General features: G+C 51.0%; 1 protein-coding gene across 2 annotated transcripts in view; it reads left to right on the plus strand.

The window, feature by feature from the left end:
- The window catches only part of RPTOR (regulatory associated protein of MTOR complex 1), a 267,094-nt gene that overhangs the window by 174,256 nt on the left and 69,607 nt on the right, over positions 1-23,231 (plus strand). For both annotated transcript variants that reach the window (XM_073606845.1, XM_073606844.1), the window contains exon 7: positions 14,722-14,781. In XM_073606845.1, coding sequence (XP_073462946.1) covers positions 14,722-14,781 — 60 coding nt within the window. The remainder of the gene's footprint in view (positions 1-14,721; positions 14,782-23,231) is intronic.

Here is a 23,231-nt window from a genome sequence, read left to right on the forward strand (position 1 = left end):
TTTAGAATTTTGGGGAAACAGACTGACCAGTGGGAGGTTGGTGTCGGTTGGAGGAATAGTGCCCCATCCTTGGTATCAGTGGGAGGAATGGTATCCCCATCATTGGTGTCGGTGAGCGGAATAGTGCCCCATCATTGGTGTCGGTGGGAGGAATAGTGCCCCATCATTGGTGTCGGTGGGAGGAATAGTGCCCCATCATTGGTGTCGGTGGGAGGAATAGTGCCCCATCATTGGTGTCGGTTGGAGGAATAGTGCCCCATCATTGGTGTCGGTTGGAGGAATAGTGCCCATCATTGGTGTCGGTTGGAGGAAAAGTGCCCATCATTGGTGTCGGTTGGAGGAACAGTGCCCCATCATTGGTGTCGGTTGGAGGAATAGTGCCCATCATTGGTGTCGGTTGGAGGAATAGTGCCCCATCATTGGTGTCGGTTGGAGGAATAGTGCTCCATCCTTGGTATCAGTGGGGGGATTAGTACTCCATCATTGGTGTCGGTGGGAGGAATAGTGCTTCATCTTTGGTGTCGGTGGGAGGAATAGTGCTTCATCTTTGGTGTCGGTGGGAGGAATGGCGCCCCTTCATTGGTGGCGGTGGAGGAATGGTATCCCCATCATTGGTGTCGGTGGGAGGAATGGTATCCCCATCATTGGTGTCGGTGGGAGGAATGGCGCCCCATCATTGGTGTCTTTGGGAGGAATGGCGCCCCATCATTGGTGTCTTTGGGAGGAATGGCGCCCCATCATTGGTGTCTTTGGGAGGAATGGCGCCCCATCATTGGTGTCTTTGGGAGGAATGGCGCCCCATCATTGGTGTCTTTGGGAGGAATGGCGCCCCATCATTGGTGTCTTTGGGAGGAATGGCGCCCCATCATTGGTGTCTTTGGGAGGAATGGCGCCCCATCATTGGTGTCTTTGGGAGGAATGGCGCCCCATCATTGGTGTCTTTGGAAGGAATGGCGCCCCATCATTGGTGTCGGTGGGAGGAATGGCTCCCCATCATCGGTGTCGGTGGGAGGAATGGCGCCCCATCATCGGTGTCGGTGGGAGTAATGGCGCCCCATCATCGGTGTCGGTGGGAGTAATGGTATCCCCATCATTGGTGTCAGTGGGAGGAATGGCTCCCCATCATTGGTGTCGGTGGGAGGAATGGCTCCCCATCATTGGTGTCGGTGGGAGGAATGGCGCCCCATCATTGGTGTCGGTGGGAGGAATGGCACCCCATCATTGGTGTCGGTGGGAGGAATGGCGCCCCATCATTGGTGTCGGTGGGAGGAATGGCGCCCCATCGGTGTCGGTGGGGGGGATGGCGCCCCATCATTGGTGTCGGTGGGGGGGATGGCACCCCATCATTGGTGTCGGTGGGAGGAATGGCGCCTCATCATTGGTGTCGGTGGGAGGAATGGCGCCCCATCATTGGTGTCGGTGGGAGGAATAACCGCAAAGTCCAGAAGGGGGACCGCGGCCCCTTCACAACTGTAAATTTGTCGGCTACCAAAGACTTCTCAGCCAGTTAAGATCAGCAGTATGGACATTGAGGGGGAACTTGACCTGCAAGCTATTCCCAGTGATGAGAGTGTAGGAGACTCGGGCCGGTGTTTGTGATCTCCTGCAGCTGATCTTTTCCCAATGACTGATTTACCAAACCGCCTTCCTCTAAGAGTCTTTGTGAGGGTGGCCTCAGACGCTCTAACGCTGCTGAGATGCAGCATATTCATATAGCAGGAAGTACTATTTGCATTTTGGTGTCGGTGGGAGGAATAGTGCCCCATCATTGGTGTCGGTGGGAGGAATAGTGCCCCATCATTGGTGTCGGTGGGAGGAATAGTGCCCCATCATTGGTGTCGGTGGGAGGAATAGTGCCCCATCATTGGTGTCGGTGGGAGGAATAGTGCCCCATCATTGGTGTCGGTGGGAGGAATGGCTCCCCATCATTGGTGTCGGTGGGAGGAATGGCGCCCCATCATTGGTGTCGGTGGGAGGAATGGCACCCCATCATTGGTGTCGGTGGGAGGAATGGCGCCCCATCATTGGTGTCGGTGGGAGGAATGGCGCCCCATCGGTGTCGGTGGGGGGGATGGCGCCCCATCATTGGTGTCGGTGGGGGGGATGGCGCCCCATCATTGGTGTCGGTGGGAGGAATGGCGCCTCATCATTGGTGTCGGTGGGAGGAATGGCGCCCCATCATTGGTGTCGGTGGGAGGAATAACCGCAAAGTCCAGAAGGGGGACCGCGGCCCCTTCACAACTGTAAATTTGTCGGCTACCAAAGACTTCTCAGCCAGTTAAGATCAGCAGTATGGACATTGAGGGGGAACTTGACCTGCAAGCTATTCCCAGTGATGAGAGTGTAGGAGACTCGGGCCGGTGTTTGTGATCTCCTGCAGCTGATCTTTTCCCAATGACTGATTTACCAAACCGCCTTCCTCTAAGAGTCTTTGTGAGGGTGGCCTCAGACGCTCTAACGCTGCTGAGATGCAGCATATTCATATAGCAGGAAGTACTATTTGCATTTTGGTGTCGGTGGGAGGAATAGTGCCCCATCATTGGTGTCGGTGGGAGGAATAGTGCCCCATCATTGGTGTCGGTGGGAGGAATAGTGCCCCATCATTGGTGTCGGTGGGAGGAATAGTGCCCCATCATTGGTGTCGGTGGGAGGAATAGTGCCCCATCATTGGTGTCGGTTGGAGGAATAGTGCCCCATCATTGGTGTCGGTTGGAGGAATAGTGCCCCATCATTGGTGTCGGTTGGAGGAATAGTGCCCATCATTGGTGTCGGTTGGAGGAACAGTGCCCCATCATTGGTGTCGGTTGGAGGAATAGTGCCCATCATTGGTGTCGGTTGGAGGAATAGTGCCCCATCATTGGTGTCGGTTGGAGGAATAGTGCTCCATCCTTGGTATCAGTGGGGGGATTAGTACTCCATCATTGCTGTCGGTGGGAGGAATAGTGCTTCATCTTTGGTGTCGTGGGAGGAATAGTGCTTCATCTTTGGTGTCGGTGGGAGGAATGGTGCCCCTTCATTGGTGGCGGTGGAGGAATGGTATCCCCATCATTGGTGTCGGTGGGAGGAATGGTATCCCCATCATTGGTGTCGGTGGGAGGAATGGTATCCCCATCATTGGTGTCGGTGGGAGGAATGGCGCCCCATCATTGGTGTCGGTGGGAGGAATGGCGCCCCATCATTGGTGTCTTTGGGAGGAATGGCGCCCCATCATTGGTGTCTTTGGGAGGAATGGCGCCCCATCATTGGTGTCTTTGGAAGGAATGGCGCCCCATCATCGGTGTCGGTGGGAGGAATGGCTCCCCATCATCGGTGTCGGTGGGAGGAATGGCGCCCCATCATCGGTGTCGGTGGGAGGAATGGCGCCCCATCATCGGTGTCGGTGGGAGTAATGGTATCCCCATCATTGGTGTCAGTGGGAGGAATGGCTCCCCATCATTGGTGTCGGTGGGAGGAATGGCTCCCCATCATTGGTGTCGGTGGGAGGAATGGCTCCCCATCATTGGTGTCGGTGGGAGGAATGGCTCCCCATCATTGGTGTCGGTGGGAGGAATGGCTCCCCATCATTGGTGTCGGTGGGAGGAATGGCGCCCCATCATTGGTGTCGGTGGGAGGAATGGCGCCCCATCATTGGTGTCGGTGGGAGGAATGGCACCCCATCATTGGTGTCGGTGGGAGGAATGGCGCCCCATCATTGGTGTCGGTGGGAGGAATGGCGCCCCATCGGTGTCGGTGGGGGGGATGGCGCCCCATCATTGGTGTCGGTGGGGGGGATGGCACCCCATCATTGGTGTCGGTGGGAGGAATGGCGCCTCATCATTGGTGTCGGTGGGAGGAATGGCGCCCCATCATTGGTGTCGGTGGGAGGAATAACCGCAGAGTCCAGAAGGGGGACCGCGGCCCCTTCACAACTGTAAATTTGTCGGCTACCAAAGACTTCTCAGCCAGTTAAGATCAGCAGTATGGACATTGAGGGGGAACTTGACCTGCAAGCTATTCCCAGTGATGAGAGTGTAGGAGACTCGGGCCGGTGTTTGTGATCTCCTGCAGCTGATCTTTTCCCAATGACTGATTTACCAAACCGCCTTCCTCTAAGAGTCTTTGTGAGGGTGGCCTCAGACGCTCTAACGCTGCTGAGATGCAGCATATTCATATAGCAGGAAGTACTATTTGCATTTTGGTGTCGGTGGGAGGAATAGTGCCCCATCATTGGTGTCGGTGGGAGGAATAGTGCCCCATCATTGGTGTCGGTGGGAGGAATAGTGCCCCATCATTGGTGTCGGTGGGAGGAATAGTGCCCCATCATTGGTGTCGGTGGGAGGAATAGTGCCCCATCATTGGTGTCGGTGGGAGGAATGGCTCCCCATCATTGGTGTCGGTGGGAGGAATGGCGCCCCATCATTGGTGTCGGTGGGAGGAATGGCACCCCATCATTGGTGTCGGTGGGAGGAATGGCGCCCCATCATTGGTGTCGGTGGGAGGAATGGCGCCCCATCGGTGTCGGTGGGGGGGATGGCGCCCCATCATTGGTGTCGGTGGGGGGGATGGCACCCCATCATTGGTGTCGGTGGGAGGAATGGCGCCTCATCATTGGTGTCGGTGGGAGGAATGGCGCCCCATCATTGGTGTCGGTGGGAGGAATAACCGCAAAGTCCAGAAGGGGGACCGCGGCCCCTTCACAACTGTAAATTTGTCGGCTACCAAAGACTTCTCAGCCAGTTAAGATCAGCAGTATGGACATTGAGGGGGAACTTGACCTGCAAGCTATTCCCAGTGATGAGAGTGTAGGAGACTCGGGCCGGTGTTTGTGATCTCCTGCAGCTGATCTTTTCCCAATGACTGATTTACCAAACCGCCTTCCTCTAAGAGTCTTTGTGAGGGTGGCCTCAGACGCTCTAACGCTGCTGAGATGCAGCATATTCATATAGCAGGAAGTACTATTTGCATTTTGGTGTCGGTGGGAGGAATAGTGCCCCATCATTGGTGTCGGTGGGAGGAATAGTGCCCCATCATTGGTGTCGGTGGGAGGAATAGTGCCCCATCATTGGTGTCGGTGGGAGGAATAGTGCCCCATCATTGGTGTCGGTGGGAGGAATAGTGCCCCATCATTGGTGTCGGTTGGAGGAATAGTGCCCCATCATTGGTGTCGGTTGGAGGAATAGTGCCCCATCATTGGTGTCGGTTGGAGGAATAGTGCCCATCATTGGTGTCGGTTGGAGGAAAAGTGCCCATCATTGGTGTCGGTTGGAGGAACAGTGCCCCATCATTGGTGTCGGTTGGAGGAATAGTGCCCATCATTGGTGTCGGTTGGAGGAATAGTGCCCCATCATTGGTGTCGGTTGGAGGAATAGTGCTCCATCCTTGGTATCAGTGGGGGGATTAGTACTCCATCATTGCTGTCGGTGGGAGGAATAGTGCTTCATCTTTGGTGTCGTGGGAGGAATAGTGCTTCATCTTTGGTGTCGGTGGGAGGAATGGCGCCCCTTCATTGGTGGCGGTGGAGGAATGGTATCCCCATCATTGGTGTCGGTGGGAGGAATGGTATCCCCATCATTGGTGTCGGTGGGAGGAATGGTATCCCCATCATTGGTGTCGGTGGGAGGAATGGCGCCCCATCATTGGTGTCGGTGGGAGGAATGGCGCCCCATCATTGGTGTCTTTGGGAGGAATGGCGCCCCATCATTGGTGTCTTTGGGAGGAATGGCGCCCCATCATTGGTGTCTTTGGAAGGAATGGCGCCCCATCATCGGTGTCGGTGGGAGGAATGGCTCCCCATCATCGGTGTCGGTGGGAGGAATGGCGCCCCATCATCGGTGTCGGTGGGAGGAATGGCGCCCCATCATCGGTGTCGGTGGGAGTAATGGTATCCCCATCATTGGTGTCAGTGGGAGGAATGGCTCCCCATCATTGGTGTCGGTGGGAGGAATGGCTCCCCATCATTGGTGTCGGTGGGAGGAATGGCTCCCCATCATTGGTGTCGGTGGGAGGAATGGCTCCCCATCATTGGTGTCGGTGGGAGGAATGGCTCCCCATCATTGGTGTCGGTGGGAGGAATGGCGCCCCATCATTGGTGTCGGTGGGAGGAATGGCGCCCCATCATTGGTGTCGGTGGGAGGAATGGCACCCCATCATTGGTGTCGGTGGGAGGAATGGCGCCCCATCATTGGTGTCGGTGGGAGGAATGGCGCCCCATCGGTGTCGGTGGGGGGGATGGCGCCCCATCATTGGTGTCGGTGGGGGGGATGGCACCCCATCATTGGTGTCGGTGGGAGGAATGGCGCCTCATCATTGGTGTCGGTGGGAGGAATGGCGCCCCATCATTGGTGTCGGTGGGAGGAATAACCGCAAAGTCCAGAAGGGGGACCGCGGCCCCTTCACAACTGTAAATTTGTCGGCTACCAAAGACTTCTCAGCCAGTGAAGATCAGCAGTATGGACATTGAGGGGGAACTTGACCTGCAAGCTATTCCCAGTGATGAGAGTGTAGGAGACTCGGGCCGGTGTTTGTGATCTCCTGCAGCTGATCTTTTCCCAATGACTGATTTACCAAACCGCCTTCCTCTAAGAGTCTTTGTGAGGGTGGCCTCAGACGCTCTAACGCTGCTGAGATGCAGCATATTCATATAGCAGGAAGTACTATTTGCAGGAGAAAGGGGGTCAGAAAACTAACATTTTCTACATGTTCCCTCTCATCGCAGATCTTCAGCTTTACTTTACAGGCTGGTTTTATGCCAATCACAGATCCGGGTACAGCTGATCACTTGTAAACAGACTTGCCGGTTATCGGCATTTCTTTCCTCATACGCTTTGTGTGAGAGGAGCGCTGATAACCGGCAGGGCTTGGAGAGCGGGTACAGATAAAAATCAGCGCCCCCCCCCCCCCCCAAAAAAAACACAACTGTTACAGGCTGGAGAGCAAACTAGGAAGTGGCAGGATCACCAGGTGAAAACAGAAAGCTAATGCAGCCGCTACATGTGATGATTGCTAACTGCAATATCTAAAGGAATGATATGGCGAGTATGATTGCTGTACTGTGTACACCGACGCACAATCATCCTGTTATATAAACGGTTCTGAGCCGCAGCGTTCGATGTGACCCAGAGACTGAACGATGAATGGAATGTCTTGGGTAAAGGGCATTTTCCTGCAGTAAAATGATTGTGCGTTGTTCTTGCTCCATAGAACAAAAGATAAAATGTCATCACTGCAAATAGAAAACTATTTCTATAAAAGTACATTTTATCCTCCAGATTCGTGACAACTCCTATTGGCTTCAATGTGAACCAAACCACCTCTGACCTAACTGATCATCCAAAGAAATTTTTAAAGAAGAAATCCAGGAAATAGATAAGCATTTAAAGCCCAACTCCAGACATGATTGCATTTTATATAGTATGGGCCGAGGACTGGTCCACACCAACCATTTCCTTCACGAACGGATACGCCCGCTGTGAGTGCTGAATAAAGTGCAATATATCCTCACATCCAGTATACAGCGCTGTCTTCTGGCAGTGGGATGGGAGACTACCTGTATATATCCTCACATCCTGTATACAGCGCTGTCTTCTGGCAGTGGGATGGGAGACTACCTGTATACATAGGCGTGCGCACAGGGTGTGCCAGGTGTGCCTGGGCACACCCTAATCCCCTTGTGTGGTGCATATTCCCCCCTGTTTAGACCACTGATATTTCATCCAAAAAAAAAATGTTACAAAATAAAATAATTTAAAGGAATAAAAATAAAACTACTGACACTGTCCACTGCCCTACTGACACCATCAGTACATATACACATGCATATGTATTTGAGCTTTGGGGTGCACACCCTAATGCAAGAGGCTGCGTACACCTATGCCTGTATATATCCTCACATCCTGTATACAGCGCTGTCTTCTGGCAGTGGGATGGGAGACTTCCTGTATATATCCTCACCCCCATCCAATATATAGTGCTGTGTTCCGGCAGTGGGATGGAGACCTCCTGTATACAGCACTGTGTTACGGCAGCGGTATGGTGACTTCCTGTATATATCCTCACCCACATCCTGTATACAGCGCTGTGTTCTGGCAGCGGTATGGTGAATTCCTGTATATATCCTCACATCCAGTATACATCTCTATGTTCCGGTGTCTTGTCGAATACGGTCCCCTATCCAGAAGTGTCCGCCCTGTACTGCGCAGGCGCAGTACGGTGGACAAACGAGACGCCGAAAGTCTCCGAAGTTCAACAGCTGATCGTCAGCTGTACACGGCGCCTGCGCATTTATTCTTACAATATGTCCAGGATCATTCCCTACTATCCAAGCGGACATAGAGTTAGAATAAATAGTTGCCGAGCGCAGCGAGGCCATGCCCGAAGCGAGGGGGCCTCTTACACAGCCATCGCTAACAGGTGCCCGAGCGCCGTGTACAGCGGATGGTCAGCTGATCAACTTCGGACATTTTCGGCATCTCCTGCTGCTCCGTACTGCGCAGGCGCTGCGCCTGCGCAGTACGGGGCGGACACTATCTGATAGGAGGACACTATATGTCAGAACACCGGCAGCAGGATGGGAAATTCCTGTATACATCCTCACCCACATCCAGTATTAGAGGTCGACCGATATATCAGCCGATATTTGGCTTTTTTTACTTAATCGGCAGATTGTGCTGATAAAAAAAGCCGATTATACCTTCAGCGGGACTTGCAAATGACTTCAGTAATAGAAGTCAATGCAAGTTTTCTTCTCTACTCCTCTGGGCAGCCTGCCAAGTCTGATAAGAAGATACATTGTATCTCTTTCAGGTTCTTTTATCAATAGACAACTCCCGTGGAGAAGTTCTCAGTTTAACCATTTAAAGACTAAATCTTTTCTGACACTTGTTGCTTACAAGTAAAAATCCTGTATTTTTTGCTAGAAAATCACTTAGAACCCCCAAACATTATATATATTTTTTCTAGCAGAGACCCTAGGGAATAAAATAGCGGTTGTTGCAATATTTTATGTCACACGGTATTTGCGCAGCGGTCTTTCAAACGCAATTTTTTTTGAAAAAATACACTAATGAAATAAAAAAAAAAAAAAGCAGTAAAGTTAGCCCATTTTTTTTCGTCCAAAAGTTTTGATTACCTGTTTTTGTGTATTTAATATTTAAGATAGTTATTTTTTTTTTTAATCTAAATTATACATACAAGTGAACTGATTGGAGGTTTGTTTTGTTTAATAAATGTTTAAATATAAAAAATTTTCTGTATCACTTATTACTTAAGGCTGCTTTCACACTGGAGCGGGCAGGCGTTGACAGTAAAACGCTGTTAGTTTTAGCGGCGCTTTACCGTCATTTTAGCGGCGCTATTCGGCTGCTAGCGGGGCGCTTATAACCCAGCTAGCGGCCAAAGGGGTTAAATGCGCCCCTGAAGCGCTGCTGCTGAAACGCTTTGCAGGCGCTTCGGCAGCGGTGCGCATTCATTTCAATGGGCAGGAGTGGTGGAGGAGCGGTATACACCGCTCCAAAGATGCCGCTTGCAGGACTTTTTTTTAACATCCTGCCAGCGCATCGTCTCAGTGTGAAAGCACTTGAGCTTTCACATAGACTGCAGGGGAGCCGTTTTACAGGCGCTATTTTTAGCCCAAAAGTGCCTGAAAAACGCCCCAGTGTGAAAGGGGTCTAACTGTTAGATTTTATGCGATGAAGGGAAAAAAAAGAAAAAAGAAATCGGCCTAATATATCGGCCCAAAAAAATCGGCATCACATATCGGCCATCGGCCACCGCGATTTCTAAATATCGGCTTTGGTATCGGCCAGAGAAAAACCCATATCGGTCGACCTCTATCCAGTATATAGTGCTGTGTTCCGGCAGCAGGATGGAGACTTCCTGTATATATCCTCACCAACATCCTGTATACAGCACTGTATTCTCGCAGCATGGTTGGAGATTTCCTGTATATATCCTCACCCACATCCTGTATAGAGCGCTGTGTTCTGGCAGCGGTATGGTGACTTCCTGTATATATCCTCACATCCAGTATACAGCGCTATGTTTCGGCAGCAGGATGGAAAATTCCTGTATACATCCTCACCCACATCCAGTATATATAGTGCTGTATTCCGGCAGCAGCGGGATGGAGACTTCCTGTATATTTCCTCACCCACATCCTGTATACAGTGATGTGTTTCGGCGGCAGCTGGATGGAGACTTCCTGTATATATCCTCACCCACATCCTGTATACAGTGATGTGTTTCGGCGGCAGCTGGATGGAGACTTCCTGTATATATCCTCACCAACATCCTGTTTACAGCACCGTATTCTGGTAGCATGGTTGGAGACTTCCTGTATATATCCTCACCCACATCCTGTATACAGCACCATGTCCTGACAGCATGGTTGGAGACTTCCTGTATACAGCACTGTGTTCCGGCAGCGGGATGGAGACTTCTTGTCCTTCTCTTGGAGCGCTGCTCAGCCATTCATAGGGAGCTTTATATTTTTATGAATGAATGCAAAGCTTCTTTGATTTGCTGACTTGGAGAGGTGGGCGGATGATGTCATGATCTCCAGGACAGGCATACACCTCATTGCACATAACCCCCGCATCTGCCAACACATTTTAAACAGTTATTTTTTTCCCCAGAGTTGATCTTTAAATCTGAATTTTTTAAACCACTTCATCTCCAGAAGATTTACCCCCTTCATGACCAGGCCATTTTTTGCTATTCAGCACTGCGCTAGTTTAACTGGTAATTGCGCGGTCATGCAACACTGTACCCAAATTACATTTTTAGCATTTTTTTTTTTTCACACAGGGATGCAGGGATGAGAAACAGAGATCGTTCCCTGTGATCGGACACAGGCGATCAACAGGTGCTGGCTGTGAATCTTTGGCTGGGACCTGCTGACAGACTTCCGCTGTGTACAATCACAATGGGTGTCGGCGGGGGGCGGGCGCACATGCGCGTGCCCTTAACCCAGAAGCCGGCTGTGACGTACCGGTACGGGCCGCCCGTCTGATGTAAATTGTGAACAGGTGGTCCTGAAGTAGTTAAAAGAGAATTATGGGATTTCCAAATACCAAACACTCATAAGTAGATGGCTGCCGTTGCTGCATCTGTCCTCCGCCACATCTAACGCAGAGAACTGAGCAATCAAAGACTGTCAGTCACCGCTCTCTGCTCTGCCCCTCCAGCGCTCACTTGAGGCCTGGCTCGTAGAGAGGGAGGGAGCGGCTGGCTCAGTCTCCCCGCGGCTTGCTAAGAGGCGGAGCCAGCTGCCACTCGGGTATCTGGGAGGATCCCGACACGAAAGTCGGGATCCCTCCTGCACCTAGACCAGCTGAGCGATGTCAGCCAACAGCGGGCTTTAGCCCACCATCGGCTGAATTCGGGCCACAGGAGAGCAGAACTTCACGCCCTCGTCACTCACAGGAGAACTATGACATAAAGAGCTCTGGATCTTTTTGTACTTTAGATAAAACCATCGCTGGTGTTCATGCCATAAAAATTCCCTGTCCAGGCACTTCCTGTTATAGGGTGACGACGCTCTGTCCCCGTCTCCCTGCATTGTCAGCCTGTCACATGGACTTTCCACATTATAGGCAGCCTTGCTGACATTAATTGGGCAGCCGTTGTCAGGAAGCTCACCCTGGTAATATGGCCAATCACTGGAGTCCATGCTGGCAGGAATCGGGTGCAAAGAGGCTTCAGGAGATGCAGCACAATTCATTGTTTGATATGCGGTGCTTCAGGTGCCAGGAACAGTTTACATGTTTAACCAAGAATAGTAGGTGACCCAGTATAAAAGTAGGTAGGTAGGAAGGTGCCTCGTTTCCTGAATACTATGGATGAATTTTTTTTATTTTTTATTTTTTTTTAACATCTTTTAAGTTGCAATGATGCAATGCACACACAGGGCAGTCACGGACGGGTAGGTATCCAGGTAAGTGCACACAGCCGTCTGCTTCCAGTAACCAGATCTATCAGCGCAGACAAACCTCTCGCCGAGCTGAGGGCTGATTTATATGGAGGCTCATGTCCATCACACTCCATAACGTGTCTGTGTCACCCAGCATCGCTCAGCCGCAACGCCGAAAACACTGCCAGGAATTCATTCATCACATTGTACCGGAGAGGAGTGCCTGGTAATGAGGCTCACTACCGCCTCCATGCTTCATTTCCATACGGCTTCTCCTGCATCGTTCATTACTTGCTCAAGAGCCCAATGCATTCACCCCCATCCAAAGGGAGAATCAAAAACTAGAAACAGCGAGGTACAATAAAGCCTGTGTCCGTTCGCTCTGTATAGCCAATCAGTGTCACCCAATCACCACAATGCACCTGAGCCCAGCCAGATCTGCAGAATTTATACCTGCAGCCTTACCCGGCATCTGTTTTAACCATAACTTTGTGACTAGAGCGGTCACGCTACATGAGACTATAGCACTGTGCTAGTGGCTGTCAGGTGAGAGGCTGCTTCCGTGTTACAAGAGACTGCTGCATTGCAGATGATGGGTAATGTGTTTCAATATCCTGAAACTTCTGTGTTACAAAAGATTGCATCATCTCAGGAAAATGCTAAAAACTGCTGCCATCGACAGGTGACTGCTGTCGGCTGCTGCCGCTATGTGACAGGTGACTGCTGTCGGCTGCTGCCGCTATGTGACAGGTGACTGCTGTCGGCTGCTGCCGCTATGTGACAGGTGGCTGCTGCCGCTATGTGACAGGTGGCTGCTGCCGCTATGTGACAGGTGGCTGCTGCCGCTATGTGACAGGTGGCTGCTGCCGCTATGTGACAGGTGGCTGCTGCCGCTATGTGACAGGTGACTGCTGCCGCTATGTGACAGGTGACTGCTGTCGGCTGCTGCCGCTATGTGACAGGTGACTGCTGTCGGCTGCTGCCGCTATGTGACAGGTGACTGCTGTCGGCTGCTGCCGCTATGTGACAGGTGACTGCTGTCGGCTGCTGCCGCTATGTGACAGGTGACTGCTGTCGGCTGCTGCCGCTATGTGACAGGTGACTGCTGTCGGCTGCTGCCGCTATGTGACAGGTGACTGCTGTCGGCTGCTGCCGCTATGTGACAGATGACTGCTGTCGGCTGCTGCCGCTATGTGACAGGTGACTGCTGTCGGCTGCTGCCGCTATGTGACAGGTGACTGCTGTCGGCTGCTGCCGCTATGTGACAGGTGACTGCTGTCGGCTGCTGCCGCTATGTGACAGGTGACTGCTGTCGGCTGCTGCCGCTATGTGACAGGTGACTGCTGTCGGCTGCTGCCGCTATGTGACAGGTGACTGCTGTCGGCTGCTGCCGCTATGTGACAGGTGACTGCTGTCGGCTGCTGCCGCTATGTGACAGGTGACTGCTGTCGGCTGCTGCCGCTATGTGACAGGTGACTGCTGTCGGCTGCTGCCGCTATGTGACAGGAGTCTGCTGTAGGCTGCTGCCGCCGCGTGACAGGAGTCTGCTGTAGGCTGCTGCCGCCGCGTGACAGGAGTCTGCTGTAGGCTGCTGCCGCCGCGTGACAGGAGTCTGCTGCAGGCTGCCGCCGCGTGACAGGAGTCTGCTGCAGGCTGCCGCCGCGTGACAGGAGTCTGCTGCAGGCTGCCGCCGCGTGACAGGAGTCTGCTGCAGGCTGCCGCCGCGTGACAGGAGTCTGCTGCAGGCTGCCGCCGCGTGACAGGAGTCTGCTGCAGGCTGCCGCCGCGTGACAGGAGTCTGCTGCAGGCTGCCGCCGCGTGACAGGAGTCTGCTGCAGGCTGCCGCCGCGTGACAGGAGTCTGCTGCAGGCTGCCGCCGCGGGACAGGAGTCTGCTGCAGGCTGCCGCCGCGGGACAGGAGTCTGCTGCAGGCTGCCGCCGCGGGACAGGAGTCTGCTGCAGGCTGCCGCCGCGGGACAGGAGTCTGCTGCAGGCTGCCGCCGCGGGACAGGAGTCTGCTGCAGGCTGCCGCCGCGGGACAGGAGTCTGCTGCAGGCTGCCGCCGCGGGACAGGAGTCTGCTGCAGGCTGCCGCCGCGGGACAGGAGTCTGCTGCAGGCTGCCGCCGCGGGACAGGAGTCTGCTGCAGGCTGCCGCCGCGGGACAGGAGGCTGCTTTCCTGGGACGGGTGACTGCTGTAGGCTGCTTTCCTGGGACGGGTGACTGCTGTAGGCTGCTTTCCTGGGACGGGTGACTGCTGTAGGCTGCTTTCCTGGGACGGGTGACTGCTGTAGGCTGCTTTCCTGGGACGGGTGACTGCTGTAGGCTGCTTTCCTGGGACGGGTGACTGCTGTAGGCTGCTTTCCTGGGACGGGTGACTGCTGTAGGCTGCTTTCCTGGGACGGGTGACTGCTGTAGGCTGCTTTCCTGGGACGGGTGACTGCTGTAGGCTGCTTTCCTGGGACGGGTGACTGCTGTAGGCTGCTTTCCTGGGACGGGTGACTGCTGTAGGCTGCTTTCCTGGGACGGGTGACTGCTGTAGGCTGCTTTCCTGGGACGGGTGACTGCTGTAGGCTGCTTTCCTGGGACGGGTGACTGCTGTAGGCTGCTTTCCTGGGACGGGTGACTGCTGTAGGCTGCTTTCCTGGGACGGGTGACTGCTGTAGGCTGCTTTCCTGGGACGGGTGACTGCTGTAGGCGGCTGCCCTGGGACGGGTGACTGCTGTAGGCGGCTGCCCTGGGACGGGTGACTGCTGTAGGCGGCTGCCCTGGGACGGGTGACTGCTGTAGGCGGCTGCCGTGTTGATGAAACTAAAGTCTCCTTTCCTCTCGTAGGTTTTGCATGCAGAAGAGTGTGAAGTTGGTGCCTGGAGTCACTTTGGATCTCATTGAAAAGTAAGTTCTGAATTTTCTAGAATGTGACCTGTGCATGTCACTCCCCATGTATCCCCACCTCATCATCTGCAGTGATCTCACTCAGCCTGCTGAATTTTGCATGTACCAATCCATTTTCTGTATGACTTTACTTGTGGCCCCCCGATTTACATTTTCCCTTCATCGCCCACTGGCCACTGATGAAGATACACTCATCATGTATACAATTAGTGCTCTACTCCAGAGAAAACCTTTGCCCATGAGGGGGGCGCTGCAAACTTCCAGCTGCATAAGGCTGACTGAGGTTGGAAGTCCTACAGGTTCCATGGGGGGGCCATGGATGTGTCAGGGCCATATCGCTGCCGCTGACATGTCCTGGACCAGCACCGGCCCGACTTTCCTTTACCCTCACTGTGACATAGTTGCACGAATGGTGTTTGTTTTTTTTTTTTCTCTCGCCCCCCCCGGTACAGGGCGCTACTCTTCCTCTTGTCACTTGGCTCCCTAGTTTCCTGCCAAGAGTCACAACTCCCAAGAATTTTTTCAGTTTTTTTTTTTAGGGATGCTGCTCGGGTTCCTTGTGAATCAGGCATGCTTGAGATTTGCAGTCCTGATAAATTTGTTCAGATTCACCTGTAAAGCACTGCGCGGCCTTTGAACTATGGCCAGCAGGCTTCATAGGATAATAAGGGGGCTACAACTATAACAAAAGGGGGGTGCAGACAACTGTAGGTGAGCAATTTGGGGTGTTCAAAACAGTGGCAGTTTGTTTGCAGCATGCCGCTAAATCATTTCAAAGAAAAAAAAAAAAAGTCTGTCTGGGTCTGGGGTCATTTTAAAAGCAGCATTATGGCTCCACTGTGGCTTGTGTGCATAGCAGAGCCATACCTAACCAAGAGCAGTTAGCTGCACGAACAATGTGAACTTAAACCAGCTCGCATTATATCAGTCACATCCACCGCACTCCTCCTATTCCTACAGATAAAATAAAAGTTGGGTATACACTAGTTAGGCCTTTTATCCCTGACTAAACCTGTCCTGCCGCTGGTCAGTTTTACATTGCCATATCTTCCGCTGTATCCGAATTACTGTAGGAAAGTCCAGCTACTGCTCTTTGTCTCTACTAAATTTAGGCCGATCTTTTCTCATTGAAGTGGCCCTGCTACAGGCCAGTTTTACACTGCTACAGCACCTGCGGCCCCTCAATTCTTGTAGACCGTACACCTGTGTGCACTCTTTTTCTCTAATATATGTCAGTCAATTCCCCCTCATTGAAAATGTTCAGCTGCTGGCTACTTTTACATTGCTGTATCATCTGCAGGTTGTTATCTCTTAACAAAAAAGTGATAAACATTGGCCAGTGGCAAGACAGTTTTGCACCAGGAAGAACAGGGACAGCCTCAGCTAGCTACTGGCTAACTTCTTTTAGGGGTTCAGGTTCTCTGCAAAAACTAAATATAGGGGCCACTTGAAAAAGCAGCTGTGTGGCTCTACCTCAGCCAGTGTGCATAGCACAGCCCTGCATAATGAAGAGCAGTTAGTGAAATCCATTCTCTGTTATAAATGATTCCTTAAAGGAGTTGTAAAGGCAGAAGGTTTCTTATCTTCATGCATAGAATGCATGAAGATAAAAAAAAAACTTCTGTGTGTAGCAGCCTCCCTCAGCCCCCCTAATACTTACCTGAGCCCTATCTCTATCCAGCGATGTCCACGAGTGTCTTAGCCATATATATAATATATGTTTTGGGGTTCCAAGTAATTTTCTAGCAAAAAATACTGATTTCAACTTTGTAAGACACAAGTGTCGTAAAAAGGTTTATTCTTTAAGTGGTTAAACTTCTCTGTCAGACCAAAGTTCATTCCTTTGATCTAAGAACAAAAAGTTACAATGTTTATAGTTCTCTACCAGCACCAACAATGTTGTGAAAAACTTGGCAGACTGCCCGTTTTTTTTCTTTTGACAGCTGAGTGAGCAGAGAATTCTCTACACTTGTTACATGAACTAACCGGGAAATTCTGTATAGAGATTGTGAGGGGGGTTGAATCTAGATCACGATTTTTTTAACGATTAATCGTGCAGCTCTACCCCATAGCAAGCTGCTGGCTGTGGCGGCACTCGACAGGAGGGAGGGGCCAGGAGCAGCGAAGAGGGACCCAAGAAGAGGAGGATATGGGCTGCTCTGTTCAAAACCAACTGCACAGAGCAGGTAAGTATAACATGTTTTTTTTTTTTTTTAAACAAGACTTTACAATCACTTTAATTGCAAGAACAGTGTGCACCCAAACCACCTCACGTTATATCACTCACATCCACCGCACTCCCCCATATCCCCATAGATAAAATACATGTTGGGTTTACACCAGTTAGGCCTATTGTCCTTAAATAAAACTGTCCTGCTGCTGCTCAATCTTACACAGCTGTATCCTAATTCTAGTAATAAAGCCCAGCCTGTGCTGCTTGTCTCTAGTACATTTAGGCCTAGCCTTGCTCATTAAAGTTGTCCTGCTGCAGGCCAATTTTACACTGCTATGTCACCTACGGCCCCTCAATTTTTGTAGTGAAACACCTGCCTGCACTCTTTTCCTCTAATGCTGCTTGCAATCTATACTTTGCTTTATTATCTGCGGTCTCTAATCTCCTAATAAGAAAATGATAGAAATTGACCAGCGGCAGAACAGTTTTCTATCAGCAAGGATAGGGACAGCCTCAGCTAACTACTGGTCAAAGCGGACTTATTAGGGTTTGATGACAAAGCATGTGTCACTGCTAACGCTAACTTTTATATTTTTTTTATTTATGTTTTTATTTTTTTTAGACTGAGATGAATCGGATTGGCTGCTACTGTATCAATGCCAAGATAATTGTAAAATAAAAACATACATTTTACAGCTAAATATAAATTGCAGCGAAGCTTGTACAAATTGTTCTGTTATGTAATAGTACAGCGTTATAGCAACCCCCCCACCCCCACCCCCCTTTAAGCTTGTAATGTCAAAGATTTCAGCGTTAACCTCGAACCCATTTGAAAATAACCCTCCCCACTAGCCCCCCCCCCCCCCCCCCCCCCCCGCCACTGGTATATGTCCACCGTGGCAGTGCCCAGCTTCCCATGACTCTTCTGCCGGTAGTTTGCCTTTTGTGCCCAAAATTGTCCGAAATTTGATTACAGGATTTAGCCTCCCCCCCCTTGACTTCAATGAGCTTCACAGAACTCTCAGCGAATCTCATCCCTCGTTTATATATAAGGGCGAACGTTGAGCGTCGATCAGGAACTGGCAGGGTCACTTGCACAGGACGAGCTCACCTTGTATTCATCAGACGACCTCTCGCTGATCTCGGCCCAGAAGCAACCAAGAAAGGATATAATTGGATTTAGAGGAGTCGCTCCCTGGAGAAGCAGCGGTTTCAGATTAATTAGAGAAGTTGGTGAGCGGAGGGGCGGCTGGTAATTATTCCTATTCCATGCCAGGCGACAATCCACTGAGACATTGACCCCTCTTCTGCTGGGACAATCATTTACTCTCAGCTAAATGGGAACACCGCTATCCTCTCATTCACATTCCACCGACATGATTCAGCAGAAAACTTTGTACTATGGACATTAGTCTCTGCACCCCAGGAGCTTACAATTCGATTTCCATACCACATTAGACACGCTACAGCTGATCTGTGCTCAACTGTTACCTGTGTTTTCACATGGTTCTTGCTGAAGGATCTGCATCAGGGATCATATGACCAGCACCTGAGGGATCACATGACCAAATGCGATCACATGGGCAGCAACACATGACCAAATGGTGATCGCCTGAGGGATAACACGACCAAATGCCATTTGTGTGGGCAGCACCTGAGGGATCACATGACCAAATGCTGATCTCATGACCAAATGCCAGTCACATGGGAAGCACCCGAGGGATCACATGACCAAATGCTGATCTCATGACCAAATGCCAGTCACATGGGAAGCACCCGAGGGATCACATGGCCCAATGCCAATCACATGGGCAGCATCTGAGGGATCACATGACCAAATGCTGGTCACAAGGGCAGCACCTGAGGAAACACATGACCAAATGGCGATCACATGGGCAGCACCTGAGGAAACACATGACCAAATGGCGATCACCTGAGGGATAACACGACCAAATGCCATTTGTATGGGCAGCACCTGAGGAATCACATGACGAAACGCCGATCACATGACCAAATGCTGATCACACGAGCAACACCTGAGGGATCACGTGACCAGCATCTTAGGGATCACATGACCAAATGCTGATCACATGGGCAGCACCTGAGGGATCACATGACCAAATGCCAATCACATGGGAAGCACCCGAGGGATCACATGGCCCAATGCCAATCACATGGGTAGCATCTGAGGGGTCACATGACCAAATGCCGGTCACATGGGGAACACATGACCAAATGGCAATCACATGGGCAGCACCCGAGGAAACACATGACCAAATGGTGAGCACATGGGCAGCACCTGAGGGAACACATGACCAAATGGCTATCACATGGGCAGCACCTGGGGGATCACATGGCCAAATGCTTATCACATGAGCAGCACCTGAAAGATCACATGGGCAGCAACTAAGGGATCACATGACCAAATGCCGATCACATGGGCAGCACCTGAGCAGCACCCTCCACCATACAAAGACTTTGCAGACAATTGTGCTCTTCCAACCTAAAGACATGGTATGACCAGTTTGGTGTGGAGGAACTCCAGTGTCCTGTACAGAGCCCTGACCTCATCCCTACTGATCACCTTTAGGATGAATGGAAACACCAGAGAGTGGGGATGTTGTAGCCACAAAGGAGGGTAACTGTATGTTAATGGACATGGGGGGGAACGTGGGAAGAGGGGGGGGGGTGTAACACCATATAATGGCCATAGGGATACTCCATAATAATGGCCATGGTTCTTGAAATAAGATATCCAGAGACATGGTGTGAATAGTTTGGAGGAACTCCAGTGACCTGTACAGAGCCCTGACCTCATCCCTACTGACCACCTTTGGAATTAATTGGAATGCTGACTGTCTTTTTTTGGTGCCCAATGTGAGGCCCAACATGTGAGCCAGGTCTTCTCATCCAACATTGGTACCCAACCTCACAAATGGCACAAATACCCACAGACACCCTCCAACATCTTGTGCAAAGTCTTCCCAGAAGAGTGGACGCCGTTCTAGCTGCAAGGAGGTGGGATAGAAATTCTGAGAAGGAAAGAGCTTGATGATGCTGGGTGTCCTCCAGCCAGGAAATGATTTGCTGCAGCTTCTAATGCACATTGTGAGAGACTAACAGTGTGCAGTGAAAGCCATTGCAGGAAGCCATTTCGGCCCAGGAGAGGAGCCGGTACAACTGTGCAAGACTGAAGGGGGGCTGGGGGAGGATATAAGACTGAAGGGAAGGCTGGAATTGAGCTTTAACCCTTGATCATTATGTCACCGGCAGTGTTATTACATTCTCCAGGCGGGAGTGGTCCCATGTGGGACTGTGGTAGTTCAGCGTGTTCCCATCACCGGCATTGTGGGTTAATAAATCTTTGCAGCGGCAGCTTTGGGAAATAACGGGAGTAGAGCACACTCTTTCCTTCCTCCCTCTCTCTGCCGGGTAAATCACAGTGTGTTCTGGATATCCCCCCTCCCAATCTGATATATCCGTCCCTCTGCTCAACACGTGCCAGAAATATCAATTATCCGATCCCTCTCCTTTCTCAGCCATGTAACGCTGCACCTGGGGAGGCCAACTTAACCGTCTTAAATGCCAGCATGGCAGTTTGTTTCCTAATTAGACAGAAGGAAATTATCCGAAGACTCCTTTAACCTCTCCACGTCGAAAAAGAGCGAGCACCGCTGCGTCCTGCGGGACATGTGACGTCTACCACCTGTTTTGTATCAGCCGTCCAGCGCTGAACGTGGGAACCGCAGAGCTGGATACCGCATTGGAAATAAGAATTTACCTGTCCGAGTATTCGGCATTCTTCTCAGAGCCTCCTGGCTTGTATTGGTGTTACTCTTCATGCAAGAAAAGTATAACGATCGATATCCATCACCCCCCCCCCCCTTCCTCCCGCTGGTGACCCCTCTAGTGATATAAAGATCTATATAGAGGAATCAGGTCCTCCTTCCTCCCGCTGGTGACCCCTCTAGTGATATAAAGATCTCTGTAGAGAAAAAGGGACTTCCCTCCTCCTGCCGGTGACCCCTCTAGTGATATAAAGATCTCTGTAGAGGAATCAGGACCTCCTTCCTCCTGCTGGTGACCCCTCTAGTGATATAAACATCTCTATAGAGGAATCGGGACCAACTTCCTCCTGCTGGTGTGACCCCCTCTAGTGATATAAAGATCTCTATAGAGGAATCAAGACCTCCTTCCTCCTGCTGGTGTGACCCCTCTAGTGATATAAAGATCTATATAGAGCAGGGGTCTCAAACTGGGGGCCCTCCAGCTGTTGCGAAACAGCTGTCCCATCATGCCTCTGCCTGTGGGAGTCAACTGTCAACCTTGCAATGCCTCATGGGACTTGTAGTTTTGGAACAGCTGGAGGGCCGCCAGTTTGAGACACCTGATATAGAGGAATCAAGACCTCCTTCCACCTGCTGGTGACCCCTCTAGTGATAAGATCTACATAGAGGAACCAGAAATCGGCTTTCAGAGCTCTACTCTCTGGCCTCTGTAGAGTGTGACTTCGGTTTTCCACCCTTTTTTTTTTTTTTCGGAAAGCTCAGACAAACTTTATAAATTCTGCACTTTGGATGTAGAGAAGACTGCAGATAAGGTACAACTTTGTAGGAGGATTTGTGTAATGTCTGCATCACCTGAGGCCAGTCAGTTCACTGGGGATATGCAGGGTTTACAGACTTTTTAATGCTGGTCCTACAAATATCAGCAAAAAGAGATGATTAACACATCGAACGTTTGGATGCGTTGAATCTGGAAATTATTTCCTGCTTCCAATCCAATCGGTTGTAACCAACTTTGTGAAATTGGAGATGATCTCGAGGTGTGAGGCGTGTTTTGCTTGGAGCGGTCCATTGGTTCAGGAACGGTCCCTTCTGTTCTTTGTCCTCCTTTTTGTTGGTCATGTTGAGATTTTGTGGTATTTGGATTGATCCGGGTTTATTTATAATATTGGTAATAGTCCTTATAATGATTTATGACTTGCGGTCGATGAATACAATGGTAGCAGACCTTGCCTGAACACTCGATGTTGGTGTGCCGTCAGCAGAGACTAGCTCCTATTGGAAGGGGAACAGAGACCCCTCTCGGCGTCGGAGTCTAGTGTTAATTTTCTCTTTCCTGATCGTCCGGCTCGCCTGAGCAGATTGGTAATTTGCAGCACTAACTTGTAATTTATTGTGTAAGCAGGTGAAGTGGCTGAGCGCCGCTGTGCGCCGGGGTCATTTATGCAGTGAAGAGGAGAGGCTGCGGCAGACGAAGCCGCACAGCCCCAGATGGCAGCCTCCTCCCGTGCGTTCATCCAGGGAATAGTTTAGAAGGATGGCAGTCAAAAGGCTAATGACAGTAAATTGCTGTATTTATGGGTAAAGCATGAGCGATTAGGACAGACGCGGCGAGGACAAGCGGTGGCTGAAGGACGGGATCAGAGCGAATTTCGCCCGCTCATGTAGTCATTACTGCAGATACATTATTCTCTTCTTTCAATGGCTGCGGGAGATCCGCCGGCCTCGCTTTCTGGTTCATCTCCATTAGGAGCTCCGCGGCCAAAAGTGACAGAAAAAAAAAATACTTAATTGATGAAGATTTGTCGATAAGATGCTGAGTTACCAGTTATATAGAAGCCTCATGCCCCCCTAAATTCAGCTCTTTCGTCTACAAACCAGTGCAATGGACCCCCCGTACAGCTCGCCTTAAAATGTTACTAAACCTACAACAGTAAAATCAGTGTGTATATGCAGTAAAGCATGCTCGTTATACTCACTGTGGAACCTAAGGGGTTAATTCTCTGCATTGTGTAAAAAGGCTTTTTGATCCGGACTCCTCTGATCCTCCCAGTCTTCCACTGTCTCCAAGCCATCTCCTGATAATAGTAGAGAGCCTTGGGGGCACTCTGCACATGCTCAGTTTGGTGTGTATTGCTAAAGAGTTTTTTTTTTTCTTGGGAGGGTGCATGTGATCAGCACAGGGCCAATCAGCACTGTCCAGACAGATGGTCAGGGGTCATGCAGCCTCATAGGACAGCCAGAGGAGAATGAAAACAACTCCTACAAGCTTTAACCAGACACTGACAGAAGTAACAAGACTGCTATATACTGCTGATGAGATAAGGTATTTAGCAGTTTGTTTACTAAAATAACTGCATTTCCATGTTCTCTGTACTGTGGTGGACAAGATATAGTGAATGCAGGGTGCTGGGGAGAACAGATATCGTGACTGCAGAGTCCTGGGGAGACCTGATATAGTGACTGCAGAGTCCTGGGGAGACCTGATATAG

This window comes from Aquarana catesbeiana, linkage group LG12 (genome assembly GCF_042186555.1).
Source record: "Aquarana catesbeiana isolate 2022-GZ linkage group LG12, ASM4218655v1, whole genome shotgun sequence".
Lineage (NCBI taxonomy): Eukaryota > Metazoa > Chordata > Amphibia > Anura > Ranidae > Aquarana > Aquarana catesbeiana.